General features: G+C 36.5%; 2 protein-coding genes and 1 long non-coding RNA gene across 4 annotated transcripts; 2 read left to right on the top strand and 1 right to left on the bottom strand.

The window, feature by feature from the left end:
- The first annotated feature begins 278 nt into the window (after positions 1-278).
- Positions 279-7,438, top strand: LOC110804552 (uncharacterized). Its single transcript, XM_022010156.2, has 9 exons — positions 279-434; positions 567-623; positions 790-887; positions 1,074-1,143; positions 2,286-2,334; positions 5,663-5,751; positions 5,853-5,900; positions 6,848-6,907; positions 7,010-7,438. The coding sequence occupies exons 1-9, from the start codon at positions 375-377 to the stop codon at positions 7,118-7,120; spliced, it is 642 nt and encodes a 213-aa protein (XP_021865848.2). The 5' UTR covers positions 279-374; the 3' UTR covers positions 7,121-7,438.
- An 831-nt stretch (positions 7,439-8,269) lies between these two features.
- Positions 8,270-15,575, bottom strand: LOC110804557 (polyprotein of EF-Ts, chloroplastic). 2 transcript variants are annotated; one of them, XM_022010161.2, is made up of 4 exons: positions 15,356-15,575; positions 12,579-14,312; positions 10,926-11,637; positions 8,270-9,258 (listed from the first exon to the last, which is right to left on the bottom strand). In XM_022010161.2, the coding sequence occupies exons 2-4, from the start codon at positions 14,233-14,235 to the stop codon at positions 8,622-8,624; spliced, it is 3,006 nt and encodes a 1,001-aa protein (XP_021865853.1). In that variant the 5' UTR covers positions 14,236-14,312; positions 15,356-15,575; the 3' UTR covers positions 8,270-8,621. The 2 variants fall into 2 exon arrangements, with proteins under 2 accessions (XP_021865853.1, XP_021865854.1); XM_022010162.2 differs by having other exon boundaries at positions 10,926-11,634; positions 15,356-15,522.
- A 3,239-nt stretch (positions 15,576-18,814) lies between these two features.
- On the top strand, positions 18,815-26,863 carry LOC130467921 (uncharacterized). The gene is made up of 3 exons (XR_008927979.1): positions 18,815-19,547; positions 19,756-19,841; positions 25,700-26,863. It is a non-coding gene; the product is annotated as an uncharacterized lncRNA (long non-coding RNA).
- The last annotated feature ends 275 nt before the right edge of the window (positions 26,864-27,138 follow it).

The following is a 27,138-nucleotide window of genomic DNA, read 5'->3' as shown; positions in this document are numbered from 1 at the left end:
ATAAGCTGATCAAAACTCGATCTAACCCGAAAAACTCGATCTAACCCCAAAAACCCGATCCGATATGAACCGATCTGATACGACCCGATCCGATTTGGACCCGAAATTTTAACCCGAACCAGAACCGACCCGATTATAAAAAATCGAAGTAACCCGAAACCTGAAATTGACCCGATCCATACCCGAGACCGACTCGAGAAAAATAACCTGAAATAACCCGACCCGAAAGGACCCGACCCAAATCCGATCCAAACGACCCGTTTGCCTGGTCTTAGTTAGGACTATGATATCACTTCTCCTCTCCTCTTGCTTCAAGTCTTCAACCCAACCCTGGATTGTCCCACACTATTGTTCTTAGAAATTTGGCAGAAAAGATGAAGCTGAAGCAATTAGAGGGCCTCCTAGGTAATCTTGATCAGTTTTCCGCTCCAAAGGTATCAATTTCTTCAAAAACCCTATTTTAAGATTCTTCTCAATTTTTCTTTCCACCATTTTTTGCTTTCTCTTGTTTTTTATTCGATTTACATCTTTTAATTTGTTGTATATTTACTCCTACGTTATGGCAGATTGAACTTGAACAATACCCAACTGGCCCTCACATTGCTTCTCGGATGCTATACACTGTATGCGATAATCCCATTACTTTCTGTTTTACTCCGCAATATAGCAGTACTAAGCTTAATTGTAGTTTGTTGTTGCTATTTAAGTAAAAGTTGTAACCTTTTTGATGTTTGGGCGATTTTCCGGACCAATGATTTGATTGCCACTGTTGTTTCTTGAATTGAGTAGGCAGAGAATTCATTTGAGGATGTGAGTGATAAGGTGGTTGCTGACTTTGGTTGTGGGTGTGGCACATTAGGAATTGCTGCTGCTCTTTTGGGCGCAGAGTGAGTGTTACTATCTTCACTTTCAGCACGAGTACTTGGTTTCATATTTAAATATTTAATGTACTATGCCGGTTATGAAAATAGAGTTTTGATCATATGATTGAATGAGTAAAACCTTTTAATTGTGTTTGTTATTTTGTTGTCTTCCTTCCCCTTGCTTGCGCTGAAGTTGCTTGCTATCAACAGTCATGTTATAGGTTTCGATGTGGATGCTGATTCCCTTGAAATTGCGTACTTGAATGCAGAAGATTTAGAGGTATTATATTTCTTTGTATGCTTGTATAGATGTTTGTAATTTTAACACTTTATACAATGTGCTGATGCTAGTGGCTTTTAGATGTTCTTTACTGAGGTTTGAGGATCTTAGATGCGCATTACTAACATTTATTATGGATAAGCATTAAGCCCCTGACAATGTTAGCTCAACCGAGTTTAAGAGTGTAAATGGTCTAAACAAGGGGAATGATCTCCAAAGCTTTTGCACCTGGTGACAAGCAATGCCTTTTGCACACCAACTGGCAGGTGTATGTTTCCATTACGTTTCTGGAGTGTCATGCACATTGCACCTATAGAACTAAACTGTTTAATATCTTGACACTTTTAGGCGGGGCGGAGGGGATGCCATTACTGATGGGTTAAAAGGAGAGGTTGAGAAGGAAGGACTTGGTATGAGGTGATGAGATTGCAGTTTGGCATCCCCATGGCGTCTTTTGGCAAAATCATAAAAGAGAGCAGATTCTTTCAGACTAATGGAAGTAAATAAGCACAGGGCCAGGAGACTTCTTTTTGCATGCAAAACCTTGATCATTTTGATTTCAAAATCTTGTGAGAAGGACATAAGTAATGCTTTTCCTAGTATGTACATATCTATGTTATGTATATTGTTCTTAGAACAAACCTCACTATCTAACTTGGATATGAGATGTGAAATAGTTCGAGGCTTTGGGTTGTCTCGTCTCACTTTTTTGCACTTTGCTTTTGTTATTAGACATTATTATTGAATTGAAGTTTTAGTCATTACTCTACCCACTAATTGCAGCATGTATTAGGTTTGAGCATCATATAGTGGACTATTTCACTGTAAATTGATAAGACAGAGACAATGAGATCTTCTCCTTTGTTTGCATAGTCGTAGGCTTGAAACTTTTGTTAAGCCTTGATTTGCCTTCTTTAGTCTAAATGTTTTTTTCGTAAGAAAGGCGAAGGGAGTAGATGGTTAGGGATGAGGGATGAGGGATGAGGGATGACAGTTAATAAGTAGGAATAGGATTGTAACTGATATTCTTTTTGACCAGCAACAATCCCTGTAATTCCAAAGTGGTAATAGTATTGTTTGAATATTCTTGTACCATAAACATTTTTTTTAAGTTAACCATTTGTAATTGTACTAAATTGCAGTTGGATGTAAATTTTGTCCAAAGTGACATTCGGAACTTGCAATGCAGAGGTAATATACCGCTTACCTCTCTGCTCTCTTCTTTTATGTGATCATTCAACTTCAATCTTTTTATTAGTTATTGTCTGAAATGTAATGGTGTTTTCTGCATATTTAATATCCTGCCAGAAGTTTAGGTTAATTTGTTCCTTTCAAGAAGTATTGATTGATGGGAGAGCTTCAATCAGTGTTTTTAAAGACATGAGGCACATTAGGGTGGCAAGTTGCTCAGCATAATTTGAGAGGCTGAGGCACTCTCCTTGGTTGAAGCTAAAATAAGTTATATTTACCGTTAATTTTTTTTCATAGTAATGCAACATAATACCATTATCATAGAAAAATAGAACAGGACTCTTGATTTTCTTTGTAATTATAATGGGCAGCTAAATGCATGCCTGTTATGTTAAGCTCCTGGAGGCACCTTAAAGGCAATTATGCTCTGAAGTGCCCCGGGCAGGCTTTTTATTGCACTGGTTTCAGTAACTATTTTTAACGCCTCTGTCCTAAAGTATTTTCTCCATGCATGAGTTGCATATAAATTAAAGAAAGGATAAAGTTGCCAAAACTGCAAAAATGGCTCCAAAAGGGAATTCTTATGCAAAAGTACTCATTTTACTCTTCAAAAGTAAGGGCAAACTTTCATTTTGACCCTCAATGCTTAGTACAAGTAGGTATGCAGCAATTTATGGAAGCTTCCATAAATGGGAAATGGAGCAATCATTTTAAAATGGAAGAAGTATGTAGCCTTGTAGAAAATAAGAACCAAAGGTAGATATTGCTTTTCTTACACATGTGTGATTTATGTACTTCTGTGGTTTCAGTTAAATAGGTTTTTCATAAAAATATGCAGTGTTATATGCCATACTGTTGTGCTGGACGTTTCTGATCCATGGACAGTGAGTTAGTGACACTGAGGGCCCAACCATTGGTAATAGGCACTAGGCAGGGTGTGAATTTTAAGAGAATCGAAATTCTTTTATCAATTTTTTTCTTCTTCTGCATAGCCATATAGGTCACCTTTAGGTTATTGTATTTTTTACGAGATTTACATACTCTAAACTGCTATCCTCAATTGGTAGCTGTTCATGTTGACCTTCTTTGGTGGAGACATGTATAGGATAAACATCAAAGGGTATCACCAGGGCCGTCTCAAATAATATAGGGGGGGGGGGGGGGGGGGGGGAGGGGTCGTGCTACTAATTAAAATTAGGCCCTCAGCATTTTAAATGTTCTATAGTTATTTTTTAATAAAAAAACCATAAATAAGTGAATTTTCTAAGTTAAAATCTCAATTAACAAAATGTTTGTATATCGAGTAAATTAATAGGAGACTTTATTTATATATACTTATAGGTGTTGTTGTCTAGGATGTGAACCTTGAAATTTAAAAACATGGGAATATGAAGAAATGTACAAGAACGAGAAGATTAATGGAAATTGTGATAATAAAGCTTACTAATGGGAAGAAGAACAAATCAAGAAAATTGTTGGAGAAGTTTGTTAATTATGGAGTTCATTAAAGGAAAATTTGCCAAATACAACCCAACAAACTTAGCACTTTACGAGTTACAACCTCAAACTTCTATTTTTCTCAATTACAACTTAAAACTTTATACCTCATTTTAAATTACAACCCCGGGTCATTTTCCGGCGAAAATAATCAAAAAGTGATGTCATTTTACATTTCCAACAATTTTAAATAATTTCCAAAAAAAAAAATAACACATTAATCAAAAAATATAAACATAAAACTAAATTCCTAATTTCCCCCAAATTGCATAACAATGGCTCATCATCATAATCAAACATCACGTTTTAACATTTTAAAAAAAAAATTATCCCTCAAATTTGACAAAATTTCCAAAGAATAGACCAAAACTTGGTCTTTCAAAGATGCAGGCCCACGAATAGCCGGAGAAGGAGAAGGAAGAGGGGGTTAATTAGTTGGGTTGGACCGAGGTGGCTTGATTCTGGACGGCGGCGGATCTGTGTGGTTCGCGACGGAGCACCGAGGAGGGAAAAAGGACGGTCAGCCGGTGGCACGGCCGTGGGTGGGTCGCCGTCATGCCGCCGTTCAAATGCCGCCATAAGATCGAGAAGCTCCGAAAACATTACCGTGCTGAGCTAAATCGGGCTAATCCAAAAGTTCATTTTTCCTGGGTTTACTTCTCGATTTCATGGAAAAGGAGGTGGGGGAAAGGCGGAGCAGGTGGTAGTGCTAGTGGTAGAGGAGGTCATGGCGGTAAGGTTGACTGTTGTTGTTGATGATGTTGTTAATGGTGGATTTGGTGATGGTGATGGTGATGGTGATGGTGATGATTAATAACGATTGGTAATGACAATTTTGATGATGATGATGAGAACTTAGAACGTAATTCAGTGACTGAATTAGAGGAGTTTTGATGATTTTCTTTTTAAAATTTTGCATAATTGTTATTTTTAATTTTAAGTTCATAATAATAATAATAATGACATCATTTTCCGATGTTATTAGCCGGAAGTTAGCCCGAGGTTGTAATTTAGAGTGAAAGATTAAGTTTTGGGTTGTAACTAACAAAAATGAAAGTTTGAGGTTGTAACCCGTAAAGAGCAAAGTTTTGAGGGTTGTATTTGACAAATTTCTCTTCATTAAAAGATGAAAACAAAAAAGTAGAAGTTCATAAAAAGACTACCCCATGGGATTGGATCTCCCGACCACTTCACTACAGCAAGTTCTTACGTGTCAGCAGTTCAGCACCGATGATCACTGCTACAGATACTAACAAGTGATATATAATTGCAGTTTTTAGTATTTGTAAAACAATATCGGGGGCCCTTTTCAGAACGAAGCCCTGTGCTGAGGGGCAGCTTGCGCATGTTGTTCGACGGCCCTGGCCCCTGTGTATCACTCAATTATAAAAGGAGATCTAGGCACAAAACAAGATATGCTGTTTGTTCTTTTTTTGATAGCTTGCCAGGGTTTGGGTTAATTGGATTTATAAAATTTAGGAATTTCTCTATATTATACATGTGAGATACTACTTCACCTACTCTCTCTTAATTTAGTGTTACCTACGAGGGGTTTTCTCTGTTGTAGACGTGAGCTATAATGTCCATTGAGGTGTGCTGAACAGATCAATTTACTCTTCTTCCAATGAAGTGTTGTCAACCTTAGGTTCTTGATTTGATTTTCCTTTATTACATCAATTCCCTGCAAGAATACCTGGCTGGGGAACCGTGGCTGGTATTTTGGATGGGAAGACATGAATGTTAACTATGTTGAGCTTTCGGAATATCTTGAAATATTACATTTAGATTTCACGTGTTGATTTTCTGAAGCAATATTGATGACCTCTTACAGGAAAAATCATTGATACGGTTGTGATGAATCCCCCTTTTGGAACCCGTAATAAGGGAGTTGACATGGACTTTCTATCTGTAGCTTTGAAGGTATAATATTGCAGTTTGCTAAAAACATTTGTGTCCAGTATAAATTCTTCTATCTTAATTCATTTGCTAATTGTTACTTCTTGAAACTTGTTTTCCATCAGGTTGCTTCTCAAGCAGTATATTCTCTGCATAAGACGACAACAAGAGAAGTAAGTTTTCTACACTGAAAGTGATATCCTTTGTGATCTTTTCGTCAATCTCATGAAATGTTAAGAGAACAATCCATGCACTAAACATATGGAATTGGGTTTATTAGTACCTTATTGGAGGATATAGTTAGGGACAAGTGGCTCTCTGAAGTTAGAACTGTTAGTTTGGTAGGTGATAATAAATGATAGAAATGGTGATATGTTTTTCTTCGTAAAGTTTTACCATTCAGTACTACCTCTAGATGTGGTAGGAGTGGTAAGGGGATTTTTAAGGAAAAACACATACTTGCATATACTTGGATACGGTGTTGCATTACCATGAACTGCCACATGAATTTTCTTGCAACATACAAATTCATCACCATTAGTCTTTATCACTATTTGTTACAACGTACCTCTATACTAAACGAGCCATAAGGAGTTCATGAGTATTTACCTCATTGGTATGCTTATGGGCCTCTAGTTGATCCTAATGTTACTGCTAGTGCTTCTCTCCTTTGTTCTCAGTTCTTCTGCGACCTTTTGGTAATGTGATGATTGTTGACATGACCAAGTATATATAATTAATTCTTAGAACTATCAATAAGGTCTTTTTACACCACTTTGTTACCATCTTATTCCAATTACTCCTTACTTGATATAAGAAGTTGGGTTGAGAAGTGTACTAAGGCGACTGCCATACTTTCCTCCTCAGTTAACGGGTTCTGCACGTTAACCTCATTTATTGGTCTAGATATCTCCAACATGCATGGTCCCCAGTTGACATATGGCCCTAATATCCAGATATCCTTTATGGAATCAGGCTTTTAAAAAACTGTACACAATTCCTTCTGTAATGTGCATGTTATGCAAAGATTTCAGCAGGTTTGGTCCAAAGGAGCTATGAACTGATGTAGTTTTGACCTTTGTTTTCTGTATGTCATTTCTTTGGATACGTTCATGTTCAGTATGTGAAAAAGACAGCCTTGCGAGAATATAACGCTAAAAGTGCAGAGGTTCTGTGTGAGGTTAGTATTTCTAAATATTCGTGGTAGAGAGATTTTATAAATGGTTTCCTGCAGAATAGTGCAGGAAGGATTGTTTCATTTTATTTTCTTTGTTTCCTCCAGCTTCGATATGATGTCCCAAAACTGTACAAATTTCATAAGAAAAAGGAGGTTGATATTGCAGTGGACTTGTGGCGATTTGTACCCACACCGACCGTTGAAAGTGATGTTTGATATTGAAGATGGGCGTAATTGTTGCAAAAATCTGTAACTCTTGTTCACCTACAGAAACTGTAATGACTCACATTGTTCCAGAACCTGTTACTCTATTCGTTCTTTTTCCTCTTGCAGATGGTAACGAAGAAAGCTAGCACTCGAGTCAAGCAAGGCGTGATTTCCGGAACAAGAAAATACCCTTTTAATTGATCTTGTAGGTAGTAGATTTTGTCTCTCCAATGTCAAGACAAGAAACTAGGAAATATACACATTAATCTCCTGTAAACCTTTTCTTTCTCCATTAATAAATATGAAGTATACTCCCTTATTTGTTTATTTTTTACTGTTTATCTTTACCTTGTTAATCTCGCACTAAAGGTTTCTTAAAGATTTCCCAAAACTATAGTCGATTGCCAGTAGACATGTCAAAAATCGACCGCATCCGAACCCGACCTGAAAATATTGGGTCTTGAACAAGATTTCGTGACCTGTAACCCGATTATATTCGAACCCGAGCAACCTGAAACGTAATGGGTTAAAACCCGACTGAACCCGTCTTTGACCCGACCGATTGAAAATCATTGTATATATAGTAATAAATGAGATTCTGAGGAATTTTAAGCATAGTAAAAAAATTTGTTGATACTATTGTTGGGTGTAATATCATTTTAATTTGAATTATATGTCATTTCATGGTTGAATTTGACTAAATATAAACTTGTGTAGGAAAATTTGTTAATTTGTGCCCATATTTTTTATATTTATTACCTAAATTAATGAAAATATAATACGCGTTTTTGAATCTCTCAACCCGTTGGGTCGACCCGAACCCAAAAGTTCTTGGTCTTGAACAAGCATTTGCAAACCCGAACTTGAAAGTGACCGACCCGAATTAACCCGAACCCGAAAGCATTTTCTTACAACCCAACCGACCCGTTTGACAGGTTTACCAGTATTTTCTACGGAGTAAGCTTCGCCCCATACAGTTTTTGGGAAATTATTATCATGTGATTAACACAGGTTAATGGTAGATAACTGATTAGTTTTTCATTGAAAGTACAGAGTAGTTGATACGAAAATCAGGAGCTTGAAACTGGAGGTATATCAGATTTATGCCATAGAAGCTGTCAGATCAAATAATTGGATGATTTACACAGCAGACCAGACTTGCTGGAAATGTTGAACATATTGAGTTATCTATTTGAAGAACAAAAATATACATAAAGCCTCAAAATACCTTTTACAAAAAGGTTTTTCATGGTTTCCTCCAACTAAAAATTACAATTGAAGATGCAGCCTCTTTCTGCCTCTACATCAGACTTCTCTCCATAAAATCATAAATGTTGGTATGTGAAAGTGAGCTATATGATGATTACAGAAGACAAAGGCAATAAAAACAAACAAAAACTGCCTTTAAACGAATACATCAAACTTGAAAGAAATGTACTAGCCTTTCTGAACTCAACAGTCCCACCAACCTGAGCAGGTGATTTGAAAATTATCAGTTGTTTCCTAAATCTCATGCTTCGGTTTCTGTGTTTGAGCTTTCAATTTTCTCACCAAGGGTATATCGAGTAAACCTCCGAACTTTTATGTTTTCCCCAAGTGCAGCCACAGTTTGCTTCACAAGGTCCTTCACCATGATACTGTCATCTTTAATGAAAGGCTGTTCTGAAAGAGCGAGTTCTCCAAGCCTCTTTGAAATCCTTCCTTCAACAATTTTCTCCCTGATATTCTCAGGCTTTGACAGAATATCTTCTCTCTGCATCTCGATCTCCTTTTCCTTGCTCACAATACTTTCTGGTATATCCTCGACGGATACATACTCAACCCGGGGGCAAGCTGCAACCTGCATAGCCAAATCATCCACCAATTCCTTGAATTTTTCACTTCTACCCACAAAATCAGTTTCACAGTTGATTTCAAGAAGCACTCCAATGCGGGTATCATGAACGTAGGATCCAATTCTTCCCTCGGCTGCAATCCGGCTAGATTTCTTTTCAGCACTCGATAAGCCTTTCTTTCTTAGATACTCTTGAGCTTGTTCGAGGTCTCCTCCAGTTTCAGCAAGAGCCTTCTTGCAATCCATCATGCCTGCTCCTGTTTCTTCTCTTAATTGTTTAACTAAGGCAGCTGAGACTGCTACTGCTGGTGCCCTGCATTACGCATTGAAGCAAATGAGATTGAGATCACCATTAAACTTAACAGACAAATTAGAACAGACTGCCAAATGTGATGATCATAGATCAGTCACAGACTCACAAGTCACACCGCCATAAATTTAAACTGCTCATGCACAAATATTCCCATATATGCTGATTTATGCTCTACCCTATATGTAGGAGGTGTTGAAGATGAGACTGACAGATACAGAATGTGTTAAATATTTGACCAAGGTGCCAAGCAAGGAGATTCAAACCCTGTTACTTCATTTAATGGATGTAGTATTAAGATCGGCAGTAATATGTCTGATGTCAAGATGCACTAAAGAAGTACAGATTCAAAGTCCTCTGTATGCTCTTTTTTGTTTGTAAAGTATGCTACCAGATAATAAACTTTTGGTGGGATCCATTCCCTTTCAACACAATCCGACAATGAAAAGGAAATAATGTAACAGAACATTTTCTTAATGCTAGTGCCATGAAACTTATGCTAAACAAAAATACAAAGTATTAAAACCTGACTAAAACCTGAATAATTTCCAATTCCTCTGGTAATTCAACTTAAACTGTGAGTCCCTACTTCTGAAGAACACAATTTTCAAGGAACACAATTTTCAAGGAACACAATGTCCATTTGACTGCAAAAATAACCTGGAAAGGATATTACAGAACCTCCCATCCCTGAAATAACGAGTGCAAAAGTGTGCATGCATTTTGTTGATGCCTAAGGGAGTGTTTCAATTACTGAATCTGTTATAACGAAAGCAAAGAAAGATTAAATAACGTAAATAAAGAACGCAGAGATTTAACGTGGTTCACTAACAATGTGTTAGCTACGTCCACAGGGGAGGACAGTTTTATTGATCTTGAGGAGTACAGATTTCAAAATAAAACTAGGTTATGACCTAGAGAGTTTATATAGTACTCTCTAGACAGATGCTGAAAAACCCAGAAAATAGGCCCAAAACAGATAACACTAGTCCAGAACAACAACAAATCCCCGTGATGGGGGGTTGCAGTAAGGGGCTCGACCGATTCAAGACATTATTCTAACAAAATCAATTTATTACATATATCAAATTCCAAACTTCTATTAACTTAATTCTTACAAACCCATAAGAAGTTGTTTTTTTTTTTTTTTTGAGGGAGAAACCCATAAGAAGTTCAGGAGTATATGACTTGAACCTTTAACTTCCTTCAAAACGGTTTACATGCTCGAACTTTGTGTGGGTGCATATACATGTATCATACGGAGCATCTTCATCATATGACTACAAATGTAATACAAACAACAAAGATATTGCTTCTTGTAGGAGGAATGGAAATTTTCCTTACTTTACGAGGACAATCACTCTCAGAAAATTAAGAAGAATGTTTTGTTGATTATTTACGACAGACACTTATCTAGCATAAAAATAAGGCCAAATGCTGCAGTGAACACTAATTGAGAACAAGAGGAACCAGCAGACCAGTACGTATTACTTATAAACTTCAAATGATTTCAGAAAGATCATGATGTAATTTTGTGGCATTCTACCGATGTTAATGGACAGATAGCACAAACTACAAACTATTTTATATACCGCTGTGCGATATTAAGCAATTGGATAACAATAACATGAAACAGAAGTAACAGGAGGAAACTGATAGCAATAACTTACTTCTCAACTGGTTTTTCAATTTCAGCTGCAGCGGGCTGCTCTTTTTCTGGCACGGGGGTTGATTTTGCTGCAGTTTGGGCAGCCACCTCAGCTGCAAAATCTTGAGATTTCTTCTGCAATCCTTCACCAAGGTTGTACCTCACAAACCTGTTCACTTTAATGTTTTCTCCAATTGTTGCGATTGTCTGCTTCACCCAATCCTTAACAACCACCTTATCATCCTTGATGAATGGCTGTTCGAGCAAAGCCAAGTCTACAAGCCTTTTATTAACCCGCCCTTCAACAATTTTTGATCGGATTTGCTCAGGTTTTGATAGCAGATCTTCCTTCTGCATTTCAATTTCTGTTTCTTTATCCACAAACTCCTTTGGAACATCATCAGTAGAAAGATACTCTACTTGAGGGCATGCAGCCACTTGCATGGCTAGATCATCGACTAGCTCCCGGAAGATATCACCCCGGGAAACAAAATCTGTCTCACAATTCACCTCAATTAGAACACCAATCCTGCTGTCATGAATATAGGAACCTATTCTCCCTTCTGCTGTGGTTCTGCTCGATTTCTTATCTGCACTTGCTAGTCCTTTCTTTCTGAGAAACTCCAGTGCTTTAACAATATCACCTCCAGTCTCAGATAGTGCCTTTTTGCAATCCATCATCCCAGCTCCTGTTTCTTCTCGTAACTGCTTTACAAGAGCAGGGGATATAGCTGCTGCACTCATAAATAAAAAAGAAGCAGAATTGGTAAATAACAGGGTAATGATGAGAACTTGTACATGATCCGTTCTACAGGAAACAGCACAACAAACAAAATTTTGATGTTTGTAATTCATCTGGCTTCTGAAGGCAAAACAGAACAAACAGTTCTGTGCTTTCACTCATAGGCTACCAAATGTAAATCAAAGATTGTCTAATCAGTATGAAGAGTGCTTACGCCTTTCTCCTGGGGAAGGTTTTGTTTCTCAACCACCCACTACTTAAAAATTAGATATTATAACTATTAATGCTTTATAAGCTCTCTATCTTTCCTTCTCATTTTTGCAGTGCAATGTAGCCTAGAACTTTCTAGATCAACAATTCAACTTCAACTACCTAATCGCTACTGCAGAACAAACCCGGGAAAAAAAAGTTGAGAAGGAAGAGCACCCTAATATGCCACAGTTTTATCTTCTAAACTTAACATGGCTTTGAATGTATACTTTCCAACACCAAACACAGGTTCAGCAATAATACATGTATTTGTCAGTGACAGGGAGAAGCTCTTCAGAAAACTATTACATACTCCATCAATCAAACAAATCACGACACATTTACATTTATTGCTGGTAGTACAAAATACAAAATTGAACATTAATTTCTGAAAACTTGTTTTCGAGTTCAATTGGTTACATCGATTTTCATATTGCTTAAATAAACACTTAAGAGAATCAGACATGAGGGCGTTCAGTCAACCAAAAGCTCCTCAAGAATGTCATCAGAGTGATTTAGCCCTAATCAAAACATGATACAGATTATTTTGCAGTAGAAATGCTATTACTTAAAAGGCATCCTGGAAAACTTCAAAGTGTTATAGTAATGTGCCCTAAGATAATTTTAAATCCAGCAGACTTTAGTTTTAATTAGGAACTAACAGTGAGGGGAAATTTTAGAAACCTTTGGAAGCGCTTCCCTGAGGGGAAGATCCATTTGGTCCATCACTTGAGCCATTGATACTCCCATTGGCGTCAGATGAAGTCGTCTCCGCACTGGCTGCATCAGTGGGGATTTCTACTGGGACCTCCTCTTTTGCACTAACATCCTCAGCTTGAGTTTCTACTACCACTTCTTGGCTAAGAGAAGATACCTCAGTTTCTGTTTCTCCGTCTTCGGCTGAAGGAGGTATTGGAGTTGTACCCTCATCTTCTGCACTTGAGGCATTAACACTTTGGTTTGCTTCATCAGCGGGAATATCTACTTGAATATCCTCTTTTGCACTAACAACCTCGGGTTGAGTTTCTGCAACAACATCCTGACTAACTGAAGAGGCCACATTTGTTTCCCCATCATCAGCAGATATTGGTGCTGTCACCTCATCCTCTACAACAGGAGCATCCTCTTGACTTGTCGTTGCAACTTCTTCACTGTTTAGATCCTCTGCTTTTTCCTCAAGGGAGGGGGAAGCAACATCTACGGAACTCACTTCACTTGCATCCGTGCTTAAGGTTTCAGCAGACGCATCTTCCTCGGGTTTTTCTCGCTCATCCAAAAAGGCAGCAATATCCTTGTTTCTACGGAAAGCAACAACAAAAGGGTTTGTTGCTTCGTGGACGACACCCTGGTTCAACTTTGAATCTAACTTGTTGACATCTTCCGCTTTCTTCATGGTCAATGTTACTATGCCTCTTGAAATACGCAACACGCGGACATTAACTTCTTGTCCAACCTCCAGTGATGTGTTCCCCATAACATTCCCAAAACCATCATCTGGTTCCTCTGCTGTGGGCAGAAAACCTTCCTCTCCCTCAGGAAGAGATACAAAAGCACCACTTCGTGCAAAATTTTTAACAGTGCCCACAAGATCCTGCCCCTGGACAAACTTGGTTTTCTTCACATTCTCTCTCTTCTGAGAACTTCTATTACTGCTCCTAGGTGGTCTGGCGCTGTCACTGTTACCATCATTCTTTTGCTGAGGCTTATTGCTACTGTCATCTTCACGCATTGAGAGGGATATCCTCCTTGTCTCAGTGTTAACTTCTAATAACCTCACCTGCACCTCTTGGCCTATAGAAACCACATCATTTACATCCTTTACAAAGCTAGCACTTAACTGGGAAACATGCACCAGGCCATCTGTAAAAGCTCCAAAATCAACAAAAGCACCAAATGGCTGTATTGACCTTACTTTCCCGGCAAATTTTGCCCCAGTAACTAGATCCTCGTCCTTAACAGGTGGCATCTCACTTCTCCTACCTTGTCTTCTCTTGACCACTGTAGGAGCAGCAGTCACTTCAGATTTAGTGGAAGGTTCCACATTTGTCTCAACTTCTGCAGGTGGTCCAGCAGACGCTTCGTCTGCAACTGAAGAACCTTGTTCCTCTACTGCTACATCTGTCCCTGTGGCCGATAATCTTTGGACTCTTGAACATCCTTTTTTCAACTGTTGAAATACTGTGATGCTTTTTGGAATAGCAATAAAATGTTTTTGGGAGGATAATGATGGTCTTATAAGGTTTCCAGAGAATCTGGTAAAACACCTGCTTTTCCTTGTTGTAAAGGCATTTCCAGGAATAAATGAAATATTGCTCACCGAACAAGGGATTACAGGAGTCATTTTGGCTAGTGCATAAAGTTATGGCCTCTTCTTTTTCTTTCTTTTTTCTGTCTGATTTTAGTACACTATCTACACACCTGCAAAACAATGATAAAAGAGATCCTTAATCATCTACTATACTCCGAAGTGAGAACAAAGTTTCAATGCTGAAAAATGATTAACATGACGAAGTTATGCTGTAATTTAAACAAGGAAAAGTTTATGTTTTATCATGGTCACACCAACATCGATGAAGTTTTTTACATTACTCATGCTGCATTCATCACCAAGAAGCATAAAATGCAAAACAACATGATATGACACTATGACAGAACAGTCCACATTACGAATATCGCTAACTTTCTACTATGCTTCTGCAGTGTGGCATCTCCTTCTAATATCATCCGGTCAATGCCATAATCGAACAATTTCTTTGAGAAAAAACTCGACTTAACACTCTTAAACTCTTGGAGGCAAAAGCTTGCATCTCCCAGTCATATACCTTCCAGGGAATGAGACTATGAGAGGCACTCATTTGTGCAATCCTACGTTTTCCACAGAAACCGGCATCAAATGACTCCCAACATATAGAGTTCATTACCATAAGCCGAAAAGAAATCAAAATGAAGGCTTGTTTAAACTAAACACTTATGTGTTAACCAAACCAAACTAACCCTTTTACCCATTACTTGGCCATGGCTGCTTAAATTACATATGCCAATTACCACCACATTCCATCACATTTTCCAAGTTTAAATACTAACACAAAGATAAGTTCTCCCACAATCGGCATGACCAAAGAGGATATAATTACACCAAATTTTCTCACCATTAACTAAAGAACCATCAAAATTTGATAACTCGTCAAAAAAAGGAGAAATTTGCTCTTATAAGTTAGAATTTTACACACACAAAAAACCCAGAAACTGCAATTCAATGAGTCATTTAAGCAGAACCGTCAATATTTCCCAATCAAACAAGCAATTAACTTTACAAATAAATTCCTTGATTAAACATCAAAAACAACCATTTAAGAAAAACCCAGAATCAAGAACATAACATAAACCCATAATAATCAAAGAAGCATACATTCTAAAGCAGGCAAATTCAGAATTCGTATTGTGTAAGAGAAAGCTCGTACCTTTATAATTTTAGTAAGAACAGTAATCTTCAAAAAAATAAAAGGTGATAATATATGGAAAATAGAAAATAGGATAAAACCCAGAAAGAAGAAAGAGGAGCTCAGTCTCTCTCTCTTTCTGTGTGACTGTGGAAGTGATTGTGAGAAGAGGGAAATGAAAGGCGGGGCATCAGCTTCTTATCTTCATCAAACTATTACTGTGTATTACCCTTTTCATTTTCTCATTAAATCAAATCAATTGTTTTTCTTTTACAGAGATTTCTGTCAATTGTTCAGCCCAATCCACCTTTACAATGAGCCCAATCCACCTTTACAATGAGCCCAACCCAAGGCTGCATAACTCTTCTTGAAATCGTACTTTCTAAAGTGGTGTCGCTTAAAGATGGTAATGGGTCGTGCAACTCGTGTCATAGGCTTGGTACGGAGCCACAACCTAGCCAATGACGAAGTTTGAAGAGTTTCGTTAGGGGGATGGTGAATGAATCTTAGGCTCTTAGGGTGTATTTTCTTCGTCCGATTAAAACCGACTTTATCTGAAATTTTTGGAATGGATTAACCTAATTGATTTAATATAATCTGATTAATCTAATTGAAACTTATGGATCTTATCATACCTGATTGTAAGGGATCGAGTAAACTAGAGAGTAATTTATAGGACCTTATTGAAACTCATATGACCCGATAGGAACTTATTGACCTGATAGAATCTGATTACAACTTATCTAAACTTATTAGACCATAAACTTATTTTTATTTTATTTTAAAGGTGAAGAGAACGTAACCTAAGTTATCTAAATTTATCAATTCTCATGAATAGCTAATGTGAAAGCAAACTAGCTAGCATGACGAGTGAGATTGTCAAAAGTATATACTTAGAATTAACCTGGTTCTTATCATTTGCCATTTACGACTCCCTCCATCAAAAGAAAAATATTATAGCTAATGGCTCCCAGAATTTTAGCTGCATATCTGTACATGTGGAGTTGGCTGCATATGAGCTTTTTTCGGTGTCGTGAAACAGTTAAATTGAACACGATGATAAAAAAAAATGAACATGAAAAAATATCCTTCTTCATACTTCTCTTTACATAAAATAATAATTTAGACTAATTAAGTAATATTAATTAAGAAACTCTAATGCGTCCACACAAGTTTCATCACTACGCTACATTTCGGGAGAAAATTGTCATTCGGAAAACAAACAAGTAAAAAATATGAACATTGATGAATCTTTTTTTTCTTCTATGTTCCTCTTTCTTCTATTTTTTTTCTCTCCTTTGCAACTTTTCCTCATCTTAATAGTTCTCATTTTCCCCTCCTCCTCATCGATAAATTTTCTACCACCAAATGCAAACGAACTTCTCCTCCAGTTCTTCTTCTTCGACGCTATATTTCTTTCCTCCTTGTTAAATTCTGGAAATTGAACATTGAAATTTTTTTAATTAAAAATGAACTTTTGAAATAAACATATAAGAGCAAATTTCTACACTTTTGAAATAAACATATAAGAGCAAACATAGTATGAACATTAAATTTCTAAAATTGGACATCGAGTTTTTAAAATTTAACAACCAAGAATAGTAGGTGATTTTTTTAGAAACAAGTTATGTAAGTAGATTCATGAAATAAACATGTACAAACACATTTTCATAACAATTGGTTTAAACATATACTCCTGAATCGAGTATTAAATATTTAATAGTAATTTAAATTTACAAACCCAGAAATCGAACATATATGTCCTTATTTATGAATATTATGACTTGAGAAACTGAACATCATATAAAGTGTTGAAGATATCATAGTTTTATAAGTTAAATTTAGTTGAACATAATTCTTTATAAGTTGTACATGAGACTTGAGAAATTAAATATCACACAAAAGTATAGAACATATCAGAGTTTTATAAGTTCCAATCCACTACTAAAGTACTAAGTGCATTTTGAGGACTAGAGGATATGAGCTCCAACTCCCAACAAGCTAAACGAACAAATTCCCACAGTGATAACATCATACAAAGAGTAAAAGACTCATATTTGAAACTGATAAGGCATCTTGAACAATAAATAGATAAATCATAATGTTTTTAGTTGAACATTATTCTATATAAGTAAGACTTGAGAAGCTGAACATCACACAAAAGTGTTCTATTTATGAACCTATCATTGTTTAATAAGTTGAATTTAGTTGAACATGATTCCTTATAAGTTGAACATGATACTTGAGAAACTGAACATCACACAAAAGTGTTCTTTGTGAACATCATTTTTTATAAATTGAGCATCATCTTTTATTAGTTAAACATGATGAATTATAAACTGAACATGACTATTTAGCCAACGCCACTTTTGATCTTTTAGTAATTCAGTACTCCCTTTGTTCCTAAATATGAGTCACTTTTCCTAAAGTGGTGTTTCCTTATATGTGTCCACTTTTCATTTTTGAACATACAATTTTCCCAATTTTCCATACATTTTATCACTTTTCTATAAACCATGATTACTTTTTCTTACACATTCTACACTTTTTCCACTTTTAAATCGATCCCCACATCTACTTTTATTTGTACTTTATCAATAAACAATTATCTACTTTATCCTTTGCCCAAAAAAAATACTCCAATCATTGTTCTTCTTACACACTTCTCATTTTTATTAATTGCCACGCAATCCTCCATACGTAACGCATACTTAGAAACAGAGGGAGTATCATATTAAAATGGACATTAGTTTTTAAATTATGAACATAAACTATTTTAAGAGTGAACATAAATAAAAACAAAAACATATTATAGTAATGAAACATTAAACTTTTAAATAGGATATCAAACATAATATGAACATTGAATTTCGAAAATGAACATTTGGTTTTTAAAATTGAACATACCTAAGAATAATTTACGGATGATTCTTTAAGAAAATAATTTTGTAAATACATTCTGGAAATAAACATATACAGTAATACAATATCAACACATTTTATCACAATTGATTAAAAAATATAAGTATGTACTTCGTATAAATCATTACAATAATTTTAAATTTACAAAGCCAGAATCGAACATATGCATATATATCCTTATTTATTAACTAAATTCAACTTATCAATAAAAGCTATTGTTTGTAGTAAAGTTGGACCTATTAGACAGGTCACTGAACACCAAAGAACACAAACCCAAACCACTTCATCTTAGACAGGAACACCAATCCAAAACAAAACAAAATAACAAAGCATCGAACTACAGGAAGAAAGAAGCATTTTGACATTAAAATATTGATATATATTCACACAGAACATAACAATCATCTAAACATGATTTCGTGTCTTACTGATATCATCATAAAACACTCCTCTAATGAGAACACAACCAATTCATCATCTAATGTTCTAAGTCAAGGGCTACTAGTGCACTGGTAGTAAAACTATTAAGCACACAAATCATCATAAAACAATCACACTACAAGAAAACGGCCATTGGCCGACTACATTTTCCGACCACAAGAAAAGTAGTCGGAAAATATTTAATATACCGACTAAATATTATTTGGTCGCTAAATATATATTTTGCCGACTACTTAAAAGTGGTCGGAAAATTACGACTACCTAGCAGATAATTAGCGACTAAAATGTGGTCGTGAATTAATTCAACCAAATACCTAAACCCAAAAACCTTACCTACGACTTTTACAGACCAAAGGTAGTCGGAATATACCGACTATTTTCACACTGGTCGCTAAATTAGTGTTTTGCGACTAAATTATTTTGGTCGGTATTTACCTACTACCTTTTGTAGTCGGAAAAGGTGTGGACAAAAAAAAAAACCTGAACAAATCTTGTAAAACCCCTTTTTGGTCGGAAACTTCAAAACCCATAACTCTACCAAAACCCATTACTCGACCAACTAAAAAACAAATCATAAAAACCTAAGATCTGGAATAGACCAACCATCGTCGATTAATTCACGTCAACCAACCATCGTCGCCGGCCACCCACCCACCATCGCCGGCGACCCCACGACACAACCACCGCACGACCCCCGATCGACAGGCAGCCCAAATTCACCAAGCAACCACCGCAGACGACGCGACGCTGGCCACCCATTAGACGACGCGACGCTGGCCACATTCATCAACCACCAAAGACGCGAGGCAGGCAACCACCACCTTCATCAACCACCACCGACGCGACGCAGGTACACCTACATTTGATTTCTTTGTTAATTGATTTTTTATTTTTTAAACCCTAACCAATTTTTTCTGGTAATTTTTTGGTGATTTTTTTTTTCGTTAATGGTGATTTTTTTGTGTTGGATTTTTTGTTCGTTTTTTGATTTAATATTTGATTTTTTGTTCGTTTTTTGATTTAATATTTGATTTTTTTGTGTTCAATTTATTTTTCAGGCGACTCTTCAGACCACATATCTAGTTGCTCAAGAACCTGGTGATGAAAATATACTACGAACACGTACATATGATGTCAGCATAACGTAAGATACAATCCCTATTATTAGTTTTTTGAATCTCTGTTAGTAGTTGTTCATTTGATATTTCATGATGAATTAATTATCTGCACTATTTTGAAAGCCTCAAACTCAGTAAGTAAATTTTTATTTTAAAATTTGTTGATGATGTTAAGTAATGATCAACAACTTACTGTTCATATACTTGTAATTGACAAACTTGAAGGGCGAGGTTGAGGAAAATGAATTTTGCAGTGCTACTGGCCTCTTTTATGTGAGAAAAGCAAAAAGAAACCATTGTTATACATAAGAGATTTGAATGTATCGAGTGTCAATTGTTATTTCTGAATTATGTGATTCATACCCCATATGGTAAAAGGGTATCTTTTTTGGTGCCTCATACCCCATTTCAACCAAATGATCACCATCAACCACCAACCCACCAACCGGTCACGCTGAGTCAGTCCGGATCGGTGATAGACTCAGCAAGATGATTAATTTGCACTCAGTAATTTGACTCAGCTGCTCTCGCTGGTTCATCCTTTGCTAAACCCACACCCTCACTCTTCAGGTTTCTTTTACCAACTATTATTTCTTTCAATTTTGTCGATTTTTGTTTTCTTTGAACATTCATGAAACTAATATAATCTGGAATTAATTGTCTGATTCATTGTGATGCTTCAATATTTGCAATTATTTTGTTTTTCTGTATTGGGTTTTCCTTAATCTGGGTACTTAGATTGAAGATTATATGAATTAATGAGTTATTTTTCGTTAAAAGTTTATTGAATTGCTGAAAGTTTATTGAATTAATGCTTCAATGGAATAGTCCTTGTTTGAGAATCGGCCTTTATGAGAATCAAGTGTTCTTCATATTTAGGACATTAATTAAAAAAAGTTTTGTTATTGATACACTTTAAATTAGTAAATGCATGTATTATACATTTGTGTATATATAATATATATTATTCACATTAACTATTAGGTTTGTAGAATTTGATTAATTAGTAACATGATTTTTGTTGAGGGTGTAGAATTTAGTATCATGAAAAGGACGGAGCGTAAATGGATGTATGATAGACTTGATGGGCGCAATATTAAGCCCGAGTTTCTCAATGGGGTTACAGAGTTCATTGAGTTTTGCAAAGAGCATCCAAGTTGTGGTGACGGTGACAAAATAAGATGCCCATGTCCCCTTTGTGATAACAGACGGTTCTATGATGTTGAAACAGTTAGACTACATCTGTACAAGAAGGGTTTTGTTCGTAATTACTATGAATGGGTATGTCAAGGGGAAAGTTTTGGAGAGTCCGCCTCGCGTGTTCAAACCAATCCATACCGTGAAATGGTTATCGATGCTCTAGGAAATAATCAAGAACATATGTTGAACGAAGAGGTCGATGTAGTTGAAGAAGAGCCAAATGGTGAAGCCAAGAAGCTTATCAACCTTCTAAAGGCGGCTGAAGATCCATTATATGAAGGGAGCAACCTATCTGTGTTGGAGATGGCATCAAGAATTGCAAGTTTGAAATGTGAATTCAACTTACAACACAGGTGTGTGGATGGGTTTGCTTCTTTGATGAATGATGCTATTCCAAATAACAACCAAATGGGTAGAACTTTCAGTAGTACAAAGAAGGTTCTTCATAGCTTGGAACTTCCTCACGAGAGGATCCACACATGTCCTAAAGGTTGTATGCTCTTCTGGAAAGCCGATGCACAATTAGATAAATGTAGAGTATGTGGAAGTGATCGATATAGGAAGACTTCTAGAGGCAAGCTTGTACCGGCTAAAGTCATGATCTATTTTCCAATCACACCTAGGTTGCAAAGGTTGTATGCTACCAAGAACGTTTCCGAGGATATGACTTGGCACGCCAAGAATCCTCGAGTTCAAAACACCTTTGCACATCCTAGCGACAGTGAAGCATGGAAGCACTTGGATGCAACCTTTCCTGATTTCGCATCAGAGCCTCGAAATGTTAGGCTTGGTTTGTGCACGGATGGATTTGCCCCCCATGGTAAGTTTGGCTCCCAATATTCATGTTGGCCTGTTATTCTTACACCATACAACTTGCCTCCATCGATGTGTATGAAAAAACCCTTCATGTTCCTTTCTTTGCTCGTTCCCGGTCCTAAAAATCCAAAGGGACACTTGGATGTGTACATGCAACCGCTCATCGAAGAGTTGAAACAGTTATGGGAGGTTGGGGCTATGACTTATGACATATCAAGCAAGCAAAATTTCAACCTCCGCGCAGCCGTTTTGTGGACTATTAGTGATTTCCCTGCATATGGAATGCTATCTGGATGGTCCACTGCCGGAAAGAAGGCATGCCCTTACTGTATGGATAAGTCCAAGGCATTTTGGCTAGAACATGGAGGTAAAGTTTCATGGTTTGATTGCCATCGACAATTTCTTCCACAAGGTCACCCTTTTCGGAAGAATAAAACAGCTTTCTGCAAAAACAAAGTTGAAAATGGCATGGGTCCGCATATAATGAGTGGTGAAGAATTGTGGCAATGTGTGAAGGACTTGCCTAAAGCAACTGATGGTCCCGAGGCTCTTAAGAAGTTGAAGAGTGCCAAAAAGGGATGGTTCAAACAAAGTATTCTATGGGAACTCCCATACTGGAAGAATTTGCTTCTCCGGCACAACCTAGATGTCATGCACATTGAAAAGAACTTTTTTGACCAACTCATTAACACTGTGATGGATGTGAGTGTCATTCAAAAGTATTACAAGAGTCCTTCGACGTGTTATTCACAGGTGGATAACCATACCAAAGAGCATTGGTTTAATTTGTTCAAGGTATAATCAATTTCATATTACTTAATACATTAACTTTTAGTTATAAACCTAACTTTGTCGAAAATTTGTAGCGGACTCACAAGTGGCCACCGGAGTACGACACCTTGGCTTTGCATGACTACCATGAAAAAGCGGGAGCAAGACTAAGGGACTTGCACAACAACATCACCTCAAGAAAGGGTGGAGAACGTCCTAAGTGGTTGCCCGAGGATGTGCATAAAGAGATGATGATGCATGCAACGGAGGATCCTGAATTCCTGAAAAGGTCTGAGCGTGCTAAGAAGAATAGGAGAGGCGGTTCACTAACCAATCCAATTGAACCCACACATTTTCAAGGTTCCATTTCCACAGTTGAACATGCAAAAAAAATGGTAAATATAATTATGTAGCTTACTTTTACCTAAATATGTAATTACGTTGAATACTTACACAAATTCCTTTATACTAAGGCAAAAGACAATGGAGGTGCTTTGCCTACGGCCGGTGAGTTATATTTGAGGACGCACACGAAGAACATACCGGGTAAAGGGAATGTACCATGCAGTAGCAAAGCGAAACAGATCAAGGTAAATGTTGTTGATGTTCTAATTTTGAGTATTTACTTTGAGTATAAGTGACTAAGTGAGTGAAGTTTGCTACTAGTCCTATATTAGTCATATATGCACATATTATAATTGGATGAAATGCTATTTGTTTTCAATATGAAATAAAAATAAGGACTCTTTGGTGATATATGTTGAACTTTTCTTTGGTGATATACGAAAATAGCATTTTTAGGCATAAAATGTTCCATAACGACCCAAATGACCCTTAGGAGTGCAAAACGAACTTGAAATGAGTTTCATAAACATATAACTACTCATATAAATCATGTAAAAGGTTTAGATTTTGAATATAGGATCGTTTGTTGATAGTTGGGAACGAAAATGACATTTTAAGGCATAAATGACCCATAACGACCCAAATGACCCTTAGGCGTCCAAAACGAACTTGAAATGAGTTTTATAAACACGTAACCACTCATATAAATCATGTAAAAGGTTAGATTTTGAATATAGGATCGTTTGTTGATAGTTGGGAACGAAAATGACATTTTTAGGAATAAAATGACCCATAACGACCCAAATGACCCTTAGGCGTCCAAAACGAACTTGAAATGAGTTTTATAAACACGTAACCACTCATATAAATCATGTAAAAGGTTTAGATTTTGAATATAGGATCGTTTGTTGATAGTTGGGAACGAAAATGACATTTTTAGGCATAAATGACCCATAACGACCCAAATGACCCTTAGGCGTCCAAAACGAACTTGAAATGAGTTTCAAAAACATGTAACTACAAATATGAATCATGTAAAAGGTTTAGATTTTGAATATAGGTTCGTTTGTTGATAGTTGGGAACGAAAATGACATTTTTAGGCATAAAATGACCCATAACGACCCAAATGACCCTTAGGAGTGCAAAACGAACTTGAAATGAGTTTCATAAACACGTAACCACTCATATAAATCATGAATAAGGTTTAGATTTTGAATATAGGTTCGTTTGTTGATAGTTGGGAACGAAAATATCATTTTAAGGCATAAATGACCCATAACGACCCAAATGACCCTTAGGCGTCCAAAACGAACTTGAAATGAGTTTTATAAACACGTAACCACTCATATAAATCATGTAAAAGGTTTAGATTTTGAATATAGGTTCGTTTGTTGATAGTTGGGAACGAAATATCATTTTTAGGCATAAATGACCCATAACGACCCAAATGACCCTTAGGCGTCCAAAACGAACTTGAAATGAGTTTTATAAACACGTAACCACTCATATAAATCATGTAAAAGGTTTAGATTTTGAATATAGGATCGTTTGTTGATAGTTGGGAACGAAAATGACATTTTTAGGCATAAATGACCCATAACGACCCAAATGACCCTTAGGCGTCCAAAACGAACTTGAAATGAGTTTTATAAACACGTAACCACTCATATAAATCATGTAAAAGGTTTAGATTTTGAATATAGGATCGTTTGTTGATAGTTGGGAACGAAAATGACATTTTAAGGCATAAAATGACCCATAACGACCCAAATGACCCTTAGGAGTGCAAAACGAACTTGAAATGAGTTTCATAAACACGTAACCACTCATATAAATCATGAATAAGGTTTAGATTTTGAATATAGGTTCGTTTGTTGATAGTTGGGAACGAAAATAGCATTTTTAGGCATAAATGACCCATAACGACCCAAATGACCCTTAGGCGTCCAAAACGAACTTGAAATGAGTTTCAAAAACATGTAACTACAAATATGAATCATGTAAAAGGTTTAGATTTTGAATATAGGTTCGTTTGTTGATAGTTGGGAACGAAAATGACATTTTTAGGCATAAAATGACCCATAACGACCCAAATGACCCTTAGGAGTGCAAAACGAACTTGAAATGAGTTTCATAAACACGTAACCACTCATATAAATCATGAATAAGGTTTAGATTTTGAATATAGGTTCGTTTGTTGATAGTTGGGAACGAAAATAGCATTTTTAGGCATAAATGACCCATAACGACCCAAATGACCCTTAGGCGTCCAAAACGAACTTGAAATGAGTTTCATAAACATGTAACTACAAATATGAATCATGTAAAAGGTTTAGATTTTGAATATAGGTTCGTTTGTTGATAGTTGGGAACGAAAATGACATTTTTAGGCATAAAATGACCCATAACGACCCAAATGACCCTTAGGAGTGCAAAACGAACTTCAAATGAGTTTCATAAACACGTAACCACTCATATAAATCATGAATAAGGTTTAGATTTTGAATATAGGTTCGTTTGTTGATAGTTGGGAACGAAAATAGCATTTTTAGGCATAAATGACCCATAACGACCCAAATGACCCTTAGGCGTCCAAAACGAACTTGAAATGAGTTTCATAAACATGTAACTACAAATATGAATCATGTAAAAGGTTTAGATTTTGAATATAGGTTCGTTTGTTGATTGAATGCTTATGAAGTGTTGTGCGTAATTGTTATGCATGTTTGTTAATCATTTCAATTCTTGTAGGAAACATATGAAAAGACTGTTGCTGAATGCCGTGAAAAAGGCATTGAAAAGGATCCAAATCAAATATTTTTTGAGACAGTTGGTGGGAGAAAGAAGGGAAAGGTCCATGGCTTGGGGAGTGGCTCACATTTGTATTATGCTCCACCTTCGAGGGGAGGTGGTTCTTCTAGCTCATACATACCTTCCCTTTATTCGCAATTTCAAGAACAATTTACTCAAAAGACCCAAGCGTTGGAGGCGACACAAGCTCAGATACTAAGGGAGAGAGAAGAAGAGAGACTGGAGCGACAAAGGGAGAAGGAAGAGCTACAAAGGGAGAAGGAAGAGCTACAAAGGCAGAGAGATGCAGAGCGACTAGAGCGCCAAAGGGAAAAAGAAGAAAAAGAAGAAAATGATAGGGTCCAAGCAAAGGTGATTGCCGAGTTGAAAGAGGCAATGGAGAACTATGGAAGGATGTTCAGTCAGTGTAGTCAATTTCAGTCTCAGGACCGTCAAGATCCCCCGATGGAGGGGCAGGGCTAGATTTTCAGTAGATCGTGTTTTGAATATTGTGGTCGCCTACGGGCTAGATTTTCAAAAATATTTTGTATATATTTATGTATTAACTCGTAGTAATGCATTATATATTTCTATCAGTATTGTGGTCGCAGGAATATATTGAATATTGTGGTCGCAGGAATATATTGAATATTGTGGTCGCGGGAATTATATTGAATAGCAGGAAATTGAATATTGTGGTTAAATATTTGATATGGTAACGACCATTTAAATAGTCGTAACTTTCCAAATCTGGTCTTGCTGGATTTGAAGTTTTCCGACTACAAAAGTAGTCGCTAAATTCCGACTACCAAAGTAGTCGTGAAAATACGACTACAAATATGGTCGCAAATTTAACGACCATAACAGTAGTCGCTAAATCCCCGACCACATATATAGTCGTAGTTTAGCGACTACTTTTGTGGTCGGAATTTAGCGACCACAATTGTAGTCGCTAAATTACGACTACAATGGTAGTCGGAGATTTAGCGACTACTTTTGTAGTCGGAAATTTAGAAACCAATATTTAGTCGGTAAAGTAGTCGGTGAACTTTACCAACTACTTTTTAGTCGTAAATTTCTAATGTTCCGACCAGAAGTTTTCCGACCACGTCATACCGACTACTTTCAGTCGCAAACGTTTTTAGCGACTATTTTCAGCTTTTTTCCGACTACTTTTAGCGGTTCGGAAAATTGGAAAAAGATGATCATCTAATGTTCATCATTATCTGATCGCTTAACCTACCTCTTAATCGAGTCCAAATAAGACGACACTGCGTCTTTCAACTCAGATATTTGTGAACATCATCTTTTATAAGTTGAACATTATAAATTATAAACTGAGCATGACAAATTCAGAATTAATATTCAGCAATAACTACCACACCCACCAAGAACAACAA

The sequence above is a fragment of the Spinacia oleracea genome, chromosome 2 (genome assembly GCF_020520425.1).
Source record: "Spinacia oleracea cultivar Varoflay chromosome 2, BTI_SOV_V1, whole genome shotgun sequence".
NCBI classification, from domain to species: Eukaryota; Viridiplantae; Streptophyta; class Magnoliopsida; order Caryophyllales; family Amaranthaceae; genus Spinacia; species Spinacia oleracea.
The sequence above is the reverse complement of the archived record's forward strand: the minus strand, read 5'-3'. Positions and strand labels throughout refer to the sequence as shown.